This window comes from Varanus komodoensis, unplaced genomic scaffold (genome assembly GCF_004798865.1).
Source record: "Varanus komodoensis strain SLA01 unplaced genomic scaffold, ASM479886v1 scaffold39, whole genome shotgun sequence".
NCBI lineage: Eukaryota > Metazoa > Chordata > Lepidosauria > Squamata > Varanidae > Varanus > Varanus komodoensis.
In genome coordinates this window covers 8345114-8363040 of record NW_025335922.1, presented here as the reverse complement: position 1 = coordinate 8363040, position 17927 = coordinate 8345114, and the positions used below count along the sequence as shown (strand labels likewise).

The following is a 17927-nucleotide window of genomic DNA, read 5'->3' as shown; positions in this document are numbered from 1 at the left end:
TCTGGTAACTCAAGCCCTTGTGCCAGAGCAGGAAATGTGTGTGAAGCATTTAGACTAAATTGCAATCTCTGGCCACCTCAGGTCATTTACTGGAAACAAATTTTGGACATAATCTGGGGCTGGCTCAGACAGCACAGGTCCCTGGGAACAGAACTGCATGCAGAGTTAGTGTGTGGCCCCAGGTGCCTCCTGCAGCATCCCAGATGCGATTCTTGTGACGCCAGTGGCCAAACAGTGTGCTGCTACAGTCACAAATGATGCCAGTGGAAATCCGCTGCTGTAGCCATGCAGTGTCCAGGTTCCACACTTGGTTCTCCACGGTTGACTGAGACGTGCTGCACGACGCACGGTTTTGATCCTTAAACGGAGCACAAATGCTTCTGCACTTTCTCAGTCTGGTACTCCACAGCGGCCAAAGCAGCCTTTCCCATCCTGGTGCCCTCCTCCAGATATGTGGAGTTCCATCATCTCCTAGCCGTTCCCCTTGTTGTCTGGGAGATGCAGTGCAACCCATCTGGAGGCAGGCAGCAAGTTTGGGAAGGCTGTTCCAGACAGTGCTGCTGCTGAACTGTTTCAGTGCAAATGTTTTCTTCCATATCGTGGTATTTCTGACTTTCTGCCATTGCAGGGCCATTTTTACCTGTTCTGCATCAGTGGGGCCCTTTCAGCAAGGTTAAGTTTCTGCAAAATAGCATTGCAGGTCAGGGAATGAAGGACACGATTCAGCCCGTCTACCTTTCAAGAAGCTAGTCTGTGAAATTGCAATGTTCCTTCTCTGCCTGTCCCTCCATTTCCCCAATTGCGTGTCCTACAATGTATCTTTCCCCCATTGTCTTTCCACAGCCAGTGTTAGCCTCTTTCTTGATCTGCTCTTTTTTCCATTTCCATTGTATTTCTTGCTTTTAAATTTTCATTTCATTTCGTTTTTGGACTTGGGCTTTTCACCTTGCAAGTTCACAAAGAACAAAACAAAGCTACCAAAGGCGATTTGCAGAGCAGTATTCAGACCCCTTTGCCTGGGGTTGCTGCAGCTGGCACAGTGCAGTGCCCCTGACCCTTGTCTTTCCTGTAGGGATGCAAAGGGGCATTAAGGGCCATTTGGGGCTTCAGTGGCATGGCTGATTCCAGCTGAATTCTTCCAGTCCAAACTCTTCTTGTGGAAGAATGGCGCCTTGACAGCACCAAGGGGGCAAGAGTTTGTTGTGTGGTGGGTCTCTGTAGGAATGTCCTCTTGGAGCCTTGACAAAGGGAGTTCAGACCTGAACATATTTCCTCTTATGCTCCTTGCAGAAATGGATTCTCCTTCTGGAGATCCATAAACATACCCTGCCCCATGGGGGGCGGGGGTTTGCTTCTTCTCGCATATGCCTTTTTGTGTCTTGGCCCAAATGGTATCAAGTTTGGCTTCTCAAGTTTCTTGATTCCTCTACAATCACTAGCATGGGGAGTGGGGGTTGAGCTTGATCAGGTATTTCTTATTATTTTGCAAAGGGGGGCAATTAATTTAAGAGCTTTCACAATTTTCTGAACACTCAGACTACAATACTTTATAGACTAGGAGACAGAGTTAGAGAGAGATTCACTGTTCATGGGTGTGCAGGACATCTAACTAGATGTCCTCCCCTTACATGTAAATAGCATTTCCCTCCATTTATCACGAAAATGTCATCTTAGTGGGAACTGTATTGCATAATGGCTAAAACATGCTTGCAATGCTTTCTGGGATAATGTAGAAAGGTCCTTGGCTTCTACAGCTTTAACTAGCTTAAATGGAGCTTAAAAAGGATTAAATAGACTCATGGAGGATTGCTCTATCGACAGCTATTTGCCATGATAGCTAATGGAACCTTTCTGCTTAGTTTTATCTGTCCTAATACACCAAGAATCTGGAGATAAACAATGGAAGATGGTCATTCTGTTCGTACTCTTTCTAACTGGCTGCTGCTGGTGACAGATTGATGACCTCAGTGGATCTTGACCTGATGGAACAATGCAATCTTTAACCATCTTATCCACTGGCTTAGATGGCCACAGTTTTAGTTCGTGAGCAATTCAAGCAAAACTCTTTCCACCCACACCTTACAAAAAAAGGAGGGGTAGATTCTGCTAAGATTTTCTACAGCTGGTGCCTGGCACGTGGCCATTTCTTAAACACTTGAGAATGGAGAGAGTGCAGTTCTCTTTTTTCAAGCAAGCAAAGGCAAAAACTCAACAGATGAGTAATGATGCCTGTGAGCTCAAGATCAGGTTTCAGCAGCCTGCCTATTTTCACAATTCCCAGTAAGTCCTGCTGTGTCCCTGTGTCTGGGAGAAGGAAGGGGAAAGGGCTTTGTGAAAAGAGAGCCAAAGCTTCATGCATCCATCAGATTTTTTGAGGGTGGAGAAGAACAGCATTCAGGAAAACAATGAGAAAGTAGAGTGGAGTACAAGATGACTACAAGTACATCTGTTGTATAAAATGCGATCTGGAATCCTGAGAATTTTTGCTTAACCATTATGAGGATGTTAGCCCTCAACAGATTCTGGGGAAAGTTGTGATACAGAACAATGTTCTCAGTTAAAGGCTGAGAATTCCTAAATGTGATTTTTTTTTTTTTCCTGTGGCCTGCCAATGTTTCTGGGCTCCTTCTTCTTCTTAATTGTTTGCTGTCCCTTGCCCGCCATCAAATGTTTGCAAAAATGTAAACACTAGAATTAAAACAAATTATACAGATTTCCTTCATCTTGAACAGTGTGGATACAGTCCAGTACAAAACAATGGGATGATGAAATTGGTATGATGAGAATATGTTTGGCTGTAGACAGGGCTGGTTCAAGGCCATGCAGGGTCTGGAGGTAGCTGTCCGTAGTGGGTTCCATATTCTGCCCTGAATGTGAGCTCGCATGATGTTTGAGCGCACACACTCAGTGCTGTACAATAATAATCCAAAAGCATGTTTTACTTTGGAGCTCCCGTGAGACTTTGGAAGTAGGTGGCATATACATATACATATATACTATATATTTTATTGGAAATCATCTGTGCTTAATGGAAGCGAAAGGCTAATATTTCTTCTATGGTGGAAGCAAGTTCAGGCATTCCCTTTTACAGCATGCAGCACACTGAAACAGAAAACATAAATGCACCTCGAAGTATTCTCACTCTCTCTTTCTGTTCCTCTCACCCACTCACACAGGATGTGCATACACATGCATGCACTCATGATGCACATTTACACAGCTGCTGCAGGCCCCAGAAATTGGCTGCTTGAGAGGGACCACTGAACGTCTCCCATTTCTCACTGGATGATCTGGGCTAGTCACTATTTTGCAGTCTAACCCACCTCACAGGATGGTTCTAAGCATAAAAATGTGAGATTTTTAGTTCCTGGAGTAAAGGCAAAAGATAACTATAAAAGGAAATTATTCTATACTAAAACAGCATAATTGACTTACCCTGTGCTCTAATAGGACTTCTTAGCATGTAAAAATGGCTATCTGTGCATTGTATTACTGTGTGCTCTCTTTATGTATGGGCTGTAGGCACATAATGAGGGCCAGTGCGGTGCAGTGGTTAAGCGCATGGGACTGGGACTCAGGTGATCTGGGTTCGAGTCCCCGCTCAGCCATGGAGCCAACTGGGTGACTCTGGGCCAGTCACAGACTTTCAGCCCAACCTACCTCACTGGGTTGTTGTTGTGGTGGTGATAAGATGGAGGAGGAGAATGATGAAGCTGCCTTGAGCCCTTTGTAGGAAAAAGGCAGGATATAAATAGAAAAATAAATAAATAAATAAATAAATGTATAGGGCACGCTGTGGAGGGAACCAGAAGGCTGATACCAACTCTTATAGCCTATATTAAAAATTAAAAAGTTGTAAAGCACCCTTTTCTCATATACCTCCATCTTCATAACAACCAAGTCAAAAATTTCAATAGCAAAAGCAAAGCAAAATCTTGTGATTCCTTAAATTTATTCTGGCATAAGCTTCTATAATTGCAGCCAACTTCATCAGATGCATGGAATATTATGGGGATTTTCAGATTTATATATACTACATGTGGGGTGGAACTATGAAGTCAAAAACAAATTAACTTCAGGAATTATTCAATGAAGGAAGTTATCATTTCCATTAAATTCTTCATGGTTGCCACCCCCAGTTGCATTTCTTTAAAAGGAAAAATTGAACCCACTAGCAGACTAGGTAACCAACCTGAATTACAGTGTATTAAAGTCACATACATTACTGATCCTTCTAGCAGTCTGGGGATAACATCCATGGACTGCTATCCAATGCTCACGCAACCCATAGTCAGCTAGAGTACCTCCCCACCCACACAATAAAGATAACGATATATTGGTAGACTTTATGTACGTTGAACAGCAACTATGCTAAAATTCTGGATTTCCCAATTGTTTTATGTGGGCAATAATCACTGTTCCACAAAGTAGAGCCCCTGAAAGTGATTCAAAGTATATCAAGAAGTCCCTTCTGCAGGTGAGTCTTCATACTTATTTCTGTGGTCAAATGTTCATAGATGCAGTTTCCATCTCATGCTAAACACATTGTGAATTACTAACAGATCCATCTCATAAGAACAATTTGAACATGCCCAATATCCCAGGTTCTACAAGGGCTAGAGACTTTTTCCTTTTTTTTTTTTTTTTTTGAAAGCTGGACATCTGAACTAGCTAGTGCCGCTCCCACTGAGATGTTTGGCTGTGCCTACAGCCTCCTTAACCCCGTGGTTATTCCAGCTATGGCTACAGACAAGGTTGTGCCTTGCATTTGTGGTTCAACACTGGACGGTTTGCATCCACACAAAATGCTACTTCCTACCCTAGACAGCTTAAATTTCACAATGTCACATGAATTTGACACACTTTGAGGAATGCATTCCAGTGGGATGGTCCCTGCCACCCCCCCACTCCACCCCCTGAGGCTGTAAAGGGTCAGCTGACCTGTTGGTGCCTCTCCAACCACGGGGAGGAATGCTGGGGGGAATTTTATGGAGGTGGGAGGAGCTGGCTTTAGATTTGCCATGGACATGCGAAGGGGTTCCTCATATTTCAGTAGCAGAGCACCTGCTTTGCATATGGAAGGACCCTCCCGGATTCTCTCTGTAGCATCTCTGAATAGCACTAGGAAACTCCTACTTGAAATCCTAGAGAGCAGCTGCCAGCCAGTTATGTCAGTATTAGACCAGGTAGACCAAAGGTACGACTCAATATAAGGCAGCTTCCAGTGTTCCCACTCCCTTCCCCCAGGTGCGCCCAACCCAGGCCTGTGAGCTACACTTGCCCTGGAGCTGATATAGCAAATGTATCCCCATTGCTGTAATGCAGGAAGAGATTGTAAATATACACATCCCCCTAGCGAAACTACCACACCTTCCACACCTTCTGCCCTGGTTGGCACAAGTGACAGAGCTGGGGATGTGACGGTAGGTGTTCCTTGTTGCTCCTTGTTAGCCCTTAGGATTGCTCTGCCTGCCATATTTCAGCCAAAGTGCTTGAAGCATCTTTCAGAACATGTGTGTGTGTGTATGTGTGTGTGTTTTAAGTGAGTTAGTGGTTCTGCAAAGTATTGCAAGCTCTGATAAATAAGATCTTTCCTCTAAGGATACCAGGAATTTAACCTGGTTTTTAAAAATAAAATTGGAGTGAATTGACATGGAAGAATAGTTTCACTCTTAGAACCTTAAGCTTCCATTACCAAGATTCTAGGATTGCCTCAAGAGGAAAACCCGCAGCATGCTCTGTGTTCACAGCACCGAGCAACAATTCTAGTAGGATCAGAGGCTGGCTACTTTTCCTCATGGGGGCGTGTAGGGGAGTATAATTCAGTTTGAATTTAGGGAGATTTAGCTGAGGAATGGTGTGTGAAGTTCATCAGCCTGTGCAAATCATTTGGTTGGTTCAAAACTGGAAAGTATTGGAATGTGCATGGCCTGGGGCATGGCAGCGTAGCCGCTCCTATCTATAATTAGAAATAGACTTCATGAGCTTGGCAAACCGTTTCTGCCCACAGTCTGTAGGTATCCCTTCTTCTGCCCTCTGTATTTTGAGTCAACCCATATTTGACTGTTGTGTGTTTGAGATGAGAAAATGTGAAATGACTCTGAGGGCATCACCAGGCAGTCCTCTCCAGCTTTCTGCTTTCTGTATTGTTTTAATGCTGCTGTTATAAATGTGCTTGTTTTAGCTTATTTTTATGTGATAATTTGACCAAACAGAAAAATGTGCATCTTAAGAAATAGACAATAAATAATTATATTCATTTGGGAAGGAGCAATTGTTTTCTATTTCTGAAAAAAAGGAAGTTTCCATCCAGCAAGGTTCTCCTTTTCTTTCTCTTAAAACTGAGGCAGCTATTCAAGGTTTCTCAGAGACTCGACATGTTCAAAGCATGCAGGTGAAGAAGGGAAATCGACTCTATTTCTCACACTCTTCTGCAGTTGACCGTATGAATGCCTCCTTTGCACAATGCAGGAATCATTAGTGCAAGTGTGCAAGACTGGGAGAGCAATGCAAAGCTTCCTGTGTGTGTGTGTGTGTGTGTGTGTGTGTGTGTGTGTGCGCGCGAGAGAGAGAGAGAGAGAGAGAGAGAGAGAGAGAGAGAGAGAGAGAGAGAGAGAGAGAGAGATTTGCTACAGCTCTTCATTGCTTCAAAAACCTGTAGTTTTGACTCCAAGGGCCTCTTTCCAAGTGTTGCATGAGTAGTGCAACATTTTTGAGCTGAGCCCAAACCAGGTTTAATGAATGTACAGCAAGGGAAGTTCTTTTATTGTTTTTTCTTTCCTTTTCTGTAAAAAAGTGTCATTCTGAACTTGCCATCGGGAAAGGAAAGAAGATTTACTCCTTTTCTTTCCTCCCATCAGCCCACCTTACCATAGCAACCATAGTAAACACTTTTTAAGGGAAAAAAATGACCTCATTTGTGTGTGTATGTTTTAAGGCAAGCTATTAAAGTCATCTTTTTTTATTAGCTTTGCTCAGTCTTTAGGCATCATAGCTTATCATTTGCAGGGACAGATTCCAGCAATCTGTGACCGCAATGGATTGCAGAGGCCAAGGTGACCTACTTAAACAAAAATCCCTAATTATTTATTTGTAAGGAAAAGGGTCAGACTGACAAACAAGGGAAGGGAGGAGATAGTCATTGATACAACTTATTCTCAAACTGTCCCCAAAAAGCCAACAGAATCATTGGAAGAGTTCTGTTTTATTTAAAAATATGTGTCCTGCTTCAGGGGAATAAATCAGCTGATATACTGTTGCAAAACACAGTGATCTCTGTCCCTTGCTCTCTGCTTGTATATAATCACTAAGAGAGCGATCCTATGGTTCCTGGGAAGCTCTTCCAGGGATTGCTTAGGAAAATTCAGGACTGGGGACAACCTCAGAAGGCAGAGCTGAAGAACTGCCTGCTGCTCCCGTAGAGCTGGCATGAAAGGGCCTGTGCTGACTGTCCTACGAGGTTGGAGAAGCAGCCTTGCAGGAGGAGGGAGGAGGGTTTTGTGCTGGGTGGGGAGGACACGAGGTGAGGTCAGGCAACACCCTGGCAGGGCATAGAAATCCTGGAATCCCAAGTTTAGAATCCTCATGGACTACATCCTACTCGCTCTTAAATCACAACTATTTCAATACAGCTGCTGCATTCAAGTTTTTATCACATCATTTAAAATACTTTCTGAAAAAGATGGGGCTTTTTATAACCACTAATGAAGGCCTGTACTGTCAGGCTCTCAAGGAGGCTTCATAAGGAAGCAAGTTGGCACATTATTGTCATCATCATATCAAGATGATAAGGATTCCTGAGCAAAAAAGGCTAAAAACTATTTCTCCAGATCTCCTTGGAAATGCCAAGCATTTCCTGCTCACAGTAGGTTCTGCACAAGTCTGTGAACTGAAGGGTTTGGGTTACACAAGACATGCTCTTGGATTACTAAATCCTTTGGTGCCTGTACTTTTTTTCCCAAGAATTGATTTGTCAGCCATGAGGACTAGAAACTTTTGTTTAAAAGGGGAGAGCCATTGTTCTTTGCTGCCCAGCATATATGCTAAAAATAAATAGCCTGTTGTTATCTTTTTAAATAAATCTATATTCAGCAATCATTATTTCTTTCTTATCCTTGCCAAGCCTGGAGTGTTCTTTTTTTCCTGCCTTTTCCTTCTTCTTCCTGGCTTATAAAGGAGATTGTGTCTACCATTTCATAACTCATAAGCCCCCCTCAAATGCTCAATGCTGGTGATTTACCATGCTGCTTGCACTAATTTCCGTACCCTTTCTATGTCCTTACCTGCCTTTGGGGGGGGTGGGGGGAGGATTGGTATAAATGCGTGTCACTGCATTCTTCTGCAGTTGCAAACATGAAAACTGTCTAGCCAAACCTCTCTTGAAGCTCACAGAAGAGAAAATGTCTCCCACCAGTCTGTTGACTGTGTTTGAGTGGAAGCCACATTTCATCCTTCCCCATCTCAATACCTGCCACTTTGCTTTGCCGCCTCATCCATTAATCTCTGCTTAAAAATAGTCCCATTCTTAGGAAAGCCAAATTCCACACCACAACAGAAGGTGGTTCTAGATGGAGAGGTCCTAGTGCTCACTTTCCACAGCAAATCTGTCTTTTCTTCCTTAATGGATTTTCTGCAGGAAGGAAAAAAGAAGCAGTGGCGGGAACATGGGAGAATTATGAGTACAAGAGAACTTTCATTGAAGTGCATGAATGAGGCAGGGCGAGTGCACGCGCATGGATGAAGAAAGTAACTCTGGTGCTATTTTCCTTCCATCTTGCTTTTTTTTAAATTTAGCCTTAGTTAGGAGCCAAAGTACTTCAAATACTGGGAGATCTGTGATTGTGTATGGAGAATCTACAACAAACACCCAGGCAGCCCTGCTTTCTGATCTTAGTTTCCCATGTGAGTGACCAATAGTTCTAAGCCAAGCATGGAAACAACATGTTTGGTGATGTTTTGGGCTGTGACTCCCCTCACCCCTGCTCCTTGGGTGTGCTGGTTAGAGCTCATGAACATTGTAGTCCAAACATCTGGAGGGCACCTGCTTGTGGAAAGTGAATCTATAGTAATGGGGGGCTTAAGGTGGCCCCCTAGAAAGACTGACAAGGTAGCAAGAAGGGAAGAGCACCTCCTCAGTGGTGGCTCCCTGATGGTGGGATGATTTTGCACTGAAGCCTACCTGGCTCCATCACTGCCATTCTTTCGCTGCCAGCTCAAGACTGCCCTCTGCTTCCAGGCGTGTTGTGGCATATGATGGGGTGTTTGTGTCAGCTGCGCCTAGTCCAGTCCGCTACTGAAATTGCTTATTGAAGCTTTTAGCTGTTCTAATTGTGAACCATCCAGAGAGCTTTGGCAGTTGGGCAGCAAAAAGATGGTGATGATATAGGTGCTGGTTATTACCTATAAAGCCCTAAACGGCTTGGGACCAGGGTACCTAAAGGAATGCCTTTTTCCCTATTTGCCCTCCCACCCCCTGAGATCGGTAGCAGAGGCCCTCCTCCGGGAACCCTCTGTGAAAGATGTTAGGAGACAGAGTATCCGGAGGAGGGCCTTCTCTGTGGTGGCACCCCGACTATGGAATGCGCTCCCCAGAGAGGTCCGCCCAGCGCCGTCATTATATATTTTTTGGCGCCAGTTTAGACTTTTTTATTTAATCAATATTTTAATATGTTTTCATATTGAATTTTATTACTGTATTTTATTAACTTGCAGCCATAGTGGGTCGTCAATTTATTTATGCAGTAGGCTGTCCAGAGACATAAGTAATTGGATGGCATACAAATTTAATAATTTATTAATTAGTTGCTGTCGGGTCATGTATGACTTTCAGTGACCCCCATGAATGAGGCTTCCTGAGTGTCTTTTCCTTGACAGCCCTGTTCAGTTCATGTAAACTCAAAGCTGTGGCTTCGTTTATGGAATCAGCCCATCTCATACGGTCTTCCTCCTCTTCTTCTGCCTTTGACGTTCCCTACCAGTGAGTCTTCCCTTCTCGTGATCGGCCTGAAGTATGAGAGCTTGTGTTTTGCCATTTTCGCTTTACAATGATGCTGATCCTATTGATGGCGATGGGCTTTTACACCGTGATTGCTGAAGTGCCTGCGCTGATCCTGCTTTTCCACTTGGACATACAGCGGCATTTGGTGTCCTTCAACAGCATGCAGCTGGACCCAGTGACCTTCATGGCCCCTTCCAGCTCTACGGTTCTATGATTCTATGCAGTGATCAGTGTTGGGAATCCCATTTGGATGGCAGGTGGGAGGTTGGACTGAGTCATCAGGCTACCTCTCAAGAAAGCATTCAGAAAGCCTACCAGCAGGAAGCATCCCTAGCTACTTATCCGTCACTTGATGTCCTCCGTCTTCTTTTTTTCTTCTTTCCTTGCATGTATGTTTGACTTTGAGTTTTCTCAAAAATTGCTTAGCTAGCAGGAAAAAATAGAGGAATATTGGGATTGTGCCATGCACTGAAGAGGCAGTGCTGAGAAAGCTGAGAATAGCCATTAATCCCATGATCGCAGGAGTCCTTGGGCTCAGGGGGAAATAGGCACAAAGGTTATATGAGCCAACATAGTACAGTTTGGAGAAATCTCTGGTATATGCTGTAGCCACTAAAATGGATGGCTGGTGTTATTGTGCAGACTTATTGTAAGAGAGTACCATAATGGAGGTAGGACAGGGGATGGTTCTGTGTGCTTAAAAACAGAACACACACGCTCCAAGGGGAAATTCAATCTCAATAGTATACGAAATATATTTGCAGGAAAAAAAATTCTGATGACAAATACATATTTGGAAATTCTTTGGTCATCTAAAGTATGGGAGTGAATAATTGAAGGACAGAGATTATGGGTGGGGAGAGACAGATCTGAAAGTCTGATGGAGGAAAAGAGATCAACTTCTGCAAAGCTCAGAAAATCCAAATGCCCAAATGTCACTTTAGTATCTTAGTATTCAATAGATGCTGGTTACAATTTCCAATCATGAGGACAGTAAACTTGGTTTCTCACCTTTAACTGAAAATCTTGGAAATGCAGGCACAATTGCAGGTTAAAATCTGCTTGGCTGTCATGGTGGCTGGGGCCAATGGAGTCCCATTGCCACCAATTTTGTGTGCCTGCCTCAAAGAGGCCGCAAGAGTTTTGGACTGGCTGATGGTCGTATGTTTCTTTTTTACTTCCAGCACCTTGTCAAAATGCTGCCATGCCATGGTGGCCCTCCTGTACCCCTTCACGTGGCAGCACACCTATATTCCGGTGCTCCCCCCTTCCATGATTGACATTGTATGCTCACCAACTCCCTTTCTGATTGGTCTGCTCTCCAGCTCGCTGCCCCGCCTCAAGGAGCTGCCAGTGGAAGAGGTGAGACCCAAATGTAGGAAGAGGGGGGTGGGCAGACGCAGCTGCTACCTGGGCACTAAACTGGAAAGGTGTGTTGTGGGGAAAGAGTAGCTTTGATTTGCTACAGTACCCCAGGCAGTGCTTACTGCATCCTCCAAGTACTCCTGCTGAATGAGGCATCACAGGTGGCCTCCGGCCGTGGAATGGAGCCTACCTGATGTGTGGCTTGGGCTCATTTTGATGGCAGGCTAAAGCTTTTATCTCTTCCCAGCCTTCTTAACTTTAAACTGGTTTTTCTGTCTGCAGTTTTTAAAATGCTGCACTTTTACCATTATGGAGCTTTTCAGTTCCATTTCATGCTGTGAGCCACCCTGAGAACGTTGTTTATAGGGTGGCCTGCACATGTTGTGAAGATACGAGCTTTCAAGTTCCCAGGTGCCATTCCCCAGCACGGAGGCTGCCAGCCCACCTGCTGTACCGTGTGAATGACTGGTCCATGCATCCACATTTTAAAAATGCCTTCACTTTGGGAGGATTAAAGCAGCATACGTTGTTCTCAGTCTTTTCCTCCGTTTTATTCTCACAACCATATGAGTTACTTTTATGTGAGAAGCAGTGGCTGGCCAGAGATCACCCGATGAGCATCCTGGTGACTGGGTAGAAATTTGAACCTGGGTTTCCCCAGTCCAGATGTTCTGACCACAACACCAGAGTGGTTGGGGTACAGCCAAACTCTTGGGAAGCATAATTAGCTCTCTGAACATGAGCATGCTCTAATAACTCTGGAGTAAACTTCTTGTCTTCCTCTGTCTCCAAGACCTCATTTTGTGAGCCATTGCTGGTCCTCCCTGCCCACCCACCCCCACCCCCGGCCGCGGATTGCATTTTGGTTTTGCAGTTGAAGGCACACCAAGGCCGTGATGGGCACAATTTGATCTGAGCAGTTGCTGCCAATTATGTCAAAGCGGCCTGATGAGTTCTCTTCATGCGTGCCGGAGGGGCATGTGCTGCGGCATGTTTTGGTTCCATTTGAAGGCCTTTTCAGCCAAGGCACACAAACGCACGAGAATGTTGAAATGCTTTGGGGGCTGAATCACAGCCTGCTTGATCTGAACACTGCTGCGGGCAAGATGAAGGAAACCCAGAGATCCCTCTCTTCCTCTCCCGATCCTAAGTGTATGGTGCACAGCGGCCTAGATGCCTCAGTGCCATAACTTTCAATATGCCCCCCATCCACGTATTTGTTTATTTAAGACTTTTCTAGACCATCCTGTTACCGAAGCCTCAGGACGGTTTGACAATACAATACGGCATTTTAAAACACTTCCCTAATCACTTTGAGGATTCAAGCCTCCCTCGCCTTTCGAGATCCAGGGCTCCTGTAGTACAGAAATGCCCGCTCCCATCTGGTCTATGTGGCCAGGATGCCCGCTGCAGTCCTTCCCAGCAACCTAGCCATGTTCTGCTTTGCCTGACTTGCTCTTCGGCATCTCAGCCATCTGGGTGAAACTGGCGGCGTGTTTTGGTGACTTGCCCTTCCATGGCTCTCCCCTCTCCCAGGCCCCATAATGAGGTTAGGAGAGGCAGGGAGTAGCAACCATGGGGCACCATTAAGAGTGGAAAAGTGGGTCCACCAGGACAAGAAGAGGGCAGTGGTCCTGTGCAGTTGCCCCTTGTTTCAGTGGCAGGATTTGCCTGGGAGAGCATTCTGATGGATTGCAATAACCCGTCAGCTGAGCGAGTCCCAGAGCCTAGCTGAGGGCAGGCCGCTGTCTCCCATTTTATTCCATCAGTAGCTCCTAACCCAGCTGCATGGAAGAGCCCTGCGGCTTCACAGCAGAAGTCATCCGGGCAGGAAGGGAGCGTGTGTGCAAGAGGCCAAGCAGGAACAGCTTCCTTGTGCTTAAGTTGTCATCCTGTGGTTTTTGTGGTGAAAGGTTTTTTGTTTTTGTTTTAAATAAACACTCCAGGCTGAGGTTGGGCTCTGTATATTTTTTCAGTGCTCTGTGGGATTGGGTGGGGCAAAGCAGAGCCTTTTTCCCATGAGCTAGACACAGCAGCCAGGGACTGGGGATGATGGGAGCTGTAGTCAAAACATCTAGAGGGCACCTGGCTGGAGTAGGCTGCTGTATAACCACGCTATGTTTCCTCTAGCCCAGCCTCCAGAGGGGTCAGCAGATCAGTTTCTTCTAACATGTACCTTCTCCATCCCTTTATGCTTGCTTTGAGGCAGGTCCTTGTGGTTGACCTGGTTAATAACCGGCTTCTCAGACAGGTAAGAACAACTTTTTTTTCTGCTGTTCTTTTTCCTGCAACTGTTTTACGCAGGCAGAATGGAATGATGGAGAATCCTGTTTCACTGAGCTTGTAATCTGGAAACGGACATTGAGCCCTGTTTTGTTGCTGGGAGCTGGGAAAAAGAAGGCAGACCATAGCTGAGAATGATTTGAAAGGATGCTTTGCTTTCCATGATGTATAGGCAACATTTCTTTATGTTCTGCTGTTTCTTCTGATCAGCAGTTCCTGCAAGCCTTCAAAACATTCTCAGACTTTGACCACAGGTCAGACTAAAGGAAATAAACACATCAGAAGCATGATCCTTTCCCCCACCACCCTGAACTGCCTTTAGCCTTTAAAAATATAGAAAAACCACCTGTCTTCTAGCCAGAATGTTCATGCTTAGGGTTATCTCCCAAGTTGTTGTTCTCTCAGTTCTGGCTCAGTGTTGGCACAAAACTAGAAATGTAGGTTAAGCCAGTCTAAAATGAAGAAGCTGAAAACCTCAAAACTAATTCTGGTCAAGACACAACACTTCCATGCATCCTGAGAGCAAAGCTTTAGGATATCTGTGCCTACATAATTTGTGGCTCTTTGCTGAAGAAGGTCTCCACTTCAATCCCTGGCACCTCCAGTTTTAAAAAAGACCAGGTGCTGGAAAAACCCTCTTGCCATTAGACTAGGAGTGTGACTGCTGATCAGAGTACACAGCACCGTGGCTAGAGGGACCAAGGTATGCGCAATTTGGGTTATTCTGTGTTGCTCTTAAAGAGAAAAAAATGCTCTTGAAGGTTAAGTATCTGCATCCGTTGGTGTGTTTTGTTGTGCCCCCGTCACCCATACACCACTGCTTTCCTTCTGGTATGTGCATATCGCTATGAGTCTCTGCACAGAGGCCATTTTATCATTGCTGCATGCCGCAGCTGTTATGGCACAGCAGTTCTCTGCAGAGCTGCAATGACTTTGACCATTGCAAACGTCCCTTTGCAATCTTCTAAAGCAGCCTCTGCACAAGAGCCATGTTGTACATGCTGGTCCTTCACAGGAGCTCAGAGCAGATTCTTGGAATAAGCACAGGTTGGCTCCCACGTAAGATTTACTTGCCTGTGCTGACAGAATGTGTCCTTTTTTACAAGATGGAAGATGAAGACTCTATATTGCCTCGGAAGTTGCAAGGAGCACTAGAACACATCCTGGAGCAGAGGAATGAGCTGGCAAGCGACAAGGAGGAAGGGGCTCTCAATGGCACACAGGGTAATGTTCAGAAGCTCTCATCTTACTTTAGAATAGACTCATCATTTTCCCTTGTAGGGACTGTCAGTTCAGAGAGCTGACCTCTAGAGCAGCCTACCAGAACTTGCTACCTTGATCTGCTGGCAGCCCCCTTACGGACCTTCCTGCTTGGTTGGTGAAGAGGACTCAGGTGTGCTGGGATGCTGGAGGTGGGGCCTGGGTGCACACCCTCACCCCACCACACCTTTAACCCTGGCTTGTGTGGGCTAAACACCTACAAGCTATTGTAGGAAGAAAAGCTTTGTTGGTTACCTATGCGAAGTGCCCGAGCAGGGCATGAGTCCTGTAGTACTCTTCTACTCATGTTTCCTAGCATGTTGTCTCTGACACTGCAGGTTACGTATTGCCATCATGACGAGTAGCCAAGAATGCCCATATCCACCATGAATTTGTGCCCCAGTTGTTGGCCATCACCAGATCTTGCAAAAGCAGATTCCATAGTTCAACGGTGCACTGTGCAGAGAAGTGCTTCCTTTTATCTGCCCTGAATCTCTCACCACTCTGTGTCATTTGATGGCCCTTGGGTTGTAACATTGCGAGACAGGGAGAAAAAGTTCTCCATCTCCATTTTCTCCTCACTGGGCGTAATGTTACACACCTCTGCAATTTCCCTCTGTACTTGCATTTTTTGCTCGATCTAAAGAGTCTGTTGTAACTCTACCACCAATCACTGGATGACCCAGAATATTACTGGAGGGTGGGAGAAATATCCCTCTGCATTTTTTTCTGAAGCAGGCATAACTTCTGCAAACTGCTGCCATGGTTATCCTTTTCTCTGGGACCTTCTGAACTTAAAGCACATGCTCTACCACCGAGCCGTAATTCCCTTAGATTTGGCAGTACCCATCTAGTCCCCAGCAAGAAAAGTTATGGGACTGGTAGAAACGTATTTAAGGCCTGGCCTCACACTTTTTCCTGTTCTTTTATCTCCCTCTTTCTCCCATTTGCCCAGTAGCATCACCAGAATCCAGCCCCTTGAACGATGTGGTGTCAGAAGCTTTTGTCCGCTTGTTTGTGGAGATTGTGGGACACTACTCCCTTTTCATGACTACCACAGAGAAAGAAGAACGGGTCCTGCAGCGAGAGGCCTTCCGGAAGTCAGTCTCCTCAAAGAACCTCCGGCGATTCCTGGAAGTCTTCATGGAGACTCAGATGTTTGGTGGCTTCATTCAGGAAAGAGAGTTGCGAAAACAGGGTGCCAAAGGTGAGTGATCCCTCTTGATAAGACTAGGACAATGAATGGTAGACCAGGAGATACTGACATGCTTCCAGCTGCAGGGATTTCTACTTTGCTCTCCTGAGTATGCAAGTGCTACCGACCCAGTACCTTCAACTGGAACTAACCAGCTGTCAGCCAATCTTTTTTAAATTTTCTTTTATTTTTCCCATCTGTAGGATTATTTGAGGTACGTGCCCAGGAGTACTTGGAAACCCTTCCCAGTGGAGAGCAGAGTGGTGTCAATAAATTCTTGAAAGGGCTAGGTAAGAGATCCAAGCAGCTGCTGCTGATGCAGTGACCCTGCTGGTTTTTTAACTCTTGTAAATTTGCAAAGTCAGATCACCAGTCGCAGTGTATTTGGGCCTCATCGCTATTATAATACCATCGTTGTTCTTCTTTATAATAAAGCACCATCAGTGTATATCTATGCCAGGTAGTAACAGAAGAGGAAAGGCATGTTCCTGGCACAAGGGAGTTTACAGTAATGATGGGGGAAGTGGGGAGACAAGAGAAGAGAGGTAGAATGGCAGAGGGAACATTAACACGCGAGCGTTTAGCAAATGCTTTCAGGCTATTTTTGCCTCCAGTCCTGTGATCAGTGGCCCATTGAGCCTTTTCTGTGTATGGGGGGTGGGGGGAGGAGTGAGTGGGGAATTTTGCTTATGATCCCCTAGCAAAACTAATCAGCTACCTTGTTTAGTCCAGGAGGAGATCATTCTGCCTTTGCTCTGTGCAGCAAATAGTGGGTAGGGGGCAAAAAGCACTTAAGTTAGAGGAGCAAAAAGGTAGAGGGGCAAAAAGCACTTAAGTCGTCCCTTCCACTGCAAGGTTCTCTCCACAAGTTCCTGCTCTCCCAGTGTAATGCCCAGGCCTCCATGGTGTTTAATGAGGTGGGTGGATGTTATCCAAATAGATACTTAGGCTTAGGGTGTCCTTGCTAGTTGATTTTGTCAGTTTGGAAAAACCTTGTATAGGATCTCAACTAAACAATAGTTTCTTTCTTTCTGCTGGTAAATATGATTTCTCTGTTTCTCTTTCTTCCTCCTTCTACCCTCAATCCCTTCCAGGTAACAGAATGAAATTTCTCCACAAGAAATAAGATGTCAGAATACCACTGTTGCAGGGAGAAAGGATCTTGACTTTTACACTTCAACAAATGCTGAATGGATGCTTTTAAAACCAGTTCCCATTTGGCTTGCTCCAAAGGTGGGGAAAGTCCAGCCCGGGAGGCAGGCTTGCCTTGGACTTGCGCTTCTAAGCAAAACTGACCAGTGGCCTCCTAAACAGTGTTAAGGGGATCGTGAAGATGTTGCCAGACCTGGTCTCTGGCCTGCTACAAAGGACACGCACTGGACAAAGCACTCTAGGAACTCTCTCCATTAGAACTTTGCAGACCTTCACAGTGGTTTTTATTTGTTAGTTATGAAATGTTTCGAACTGTTCCTTATTTATATTGATGTTAGGAAGACTATTAGCTAGTGGCCCTTGTCCTGGCTCCTTTCCCATGTGGTAGCAGGGGCTTGCGGGATGGAGGCTGCATTGACCTGGACCATCAGGTCATGAAACAGCCAGAGGACAGGAAAGGGGAAGTGCAGAGGACACTGTGGGCAGATACCATGAGGAGATGAGCCTGAAGAGGGAGAGGCAGATGAGGGGAGGGGGGTGGGCAGACCACTGAAGTGGCTCAGAACATTTCACCCAACCAAGCAGGCAACAGGTGACAGAAGATTTGTTGCCCCTCCTGGAGTCTGAGGAGATGTACATACCCCAAAGCTAAGAGACTCAAGTGGTGTAATTAAA

General features: G+C 45.4%; 1 protein-coding gene across 4 annotated transcripts in view; it reads left to right on the top strand.

Annotated features, from left to right (window-relative positions):
• The window catches only part of DENND2A (DENN domain containing 2A), a 94577-nt gene extending 76650 nt beyond the window's left edge, over window positions 1-17927 (top strand). For 2 of the 4 annotated variants that reach the window (XM_044441150.1, XM_044441149.1), the window contains exons 15-20: window positions 11182-11359; window positions 13572-13613; window positions 14752-14869; window positions 15864-16112; window positions 16304-16390; window positions 17195-17927. In XM_044441150.1, the coding sequence (XP_044297085.1) occupies window positions 11182-11359; window positions 13572-13613; window positions 14752-14869; window positions 15864-16112; window positions 16304-16390; window positions 17195-17226 (706 nt within the window). In that variant the 3' untranslated portion in view covers window positions 17227-17927. Of the gene's footprint in view, window positions 1-11181; window positions 11360-13571; window positions 13614-14751; window positions 14870-15860; window positions 16113-16303; window positions 16391-17194 lie in introns of all 4 variants that reach the window. The other 2 variants (XM_044441147.1, XM_044441148.1) reach the window with 1 other exon arrangement.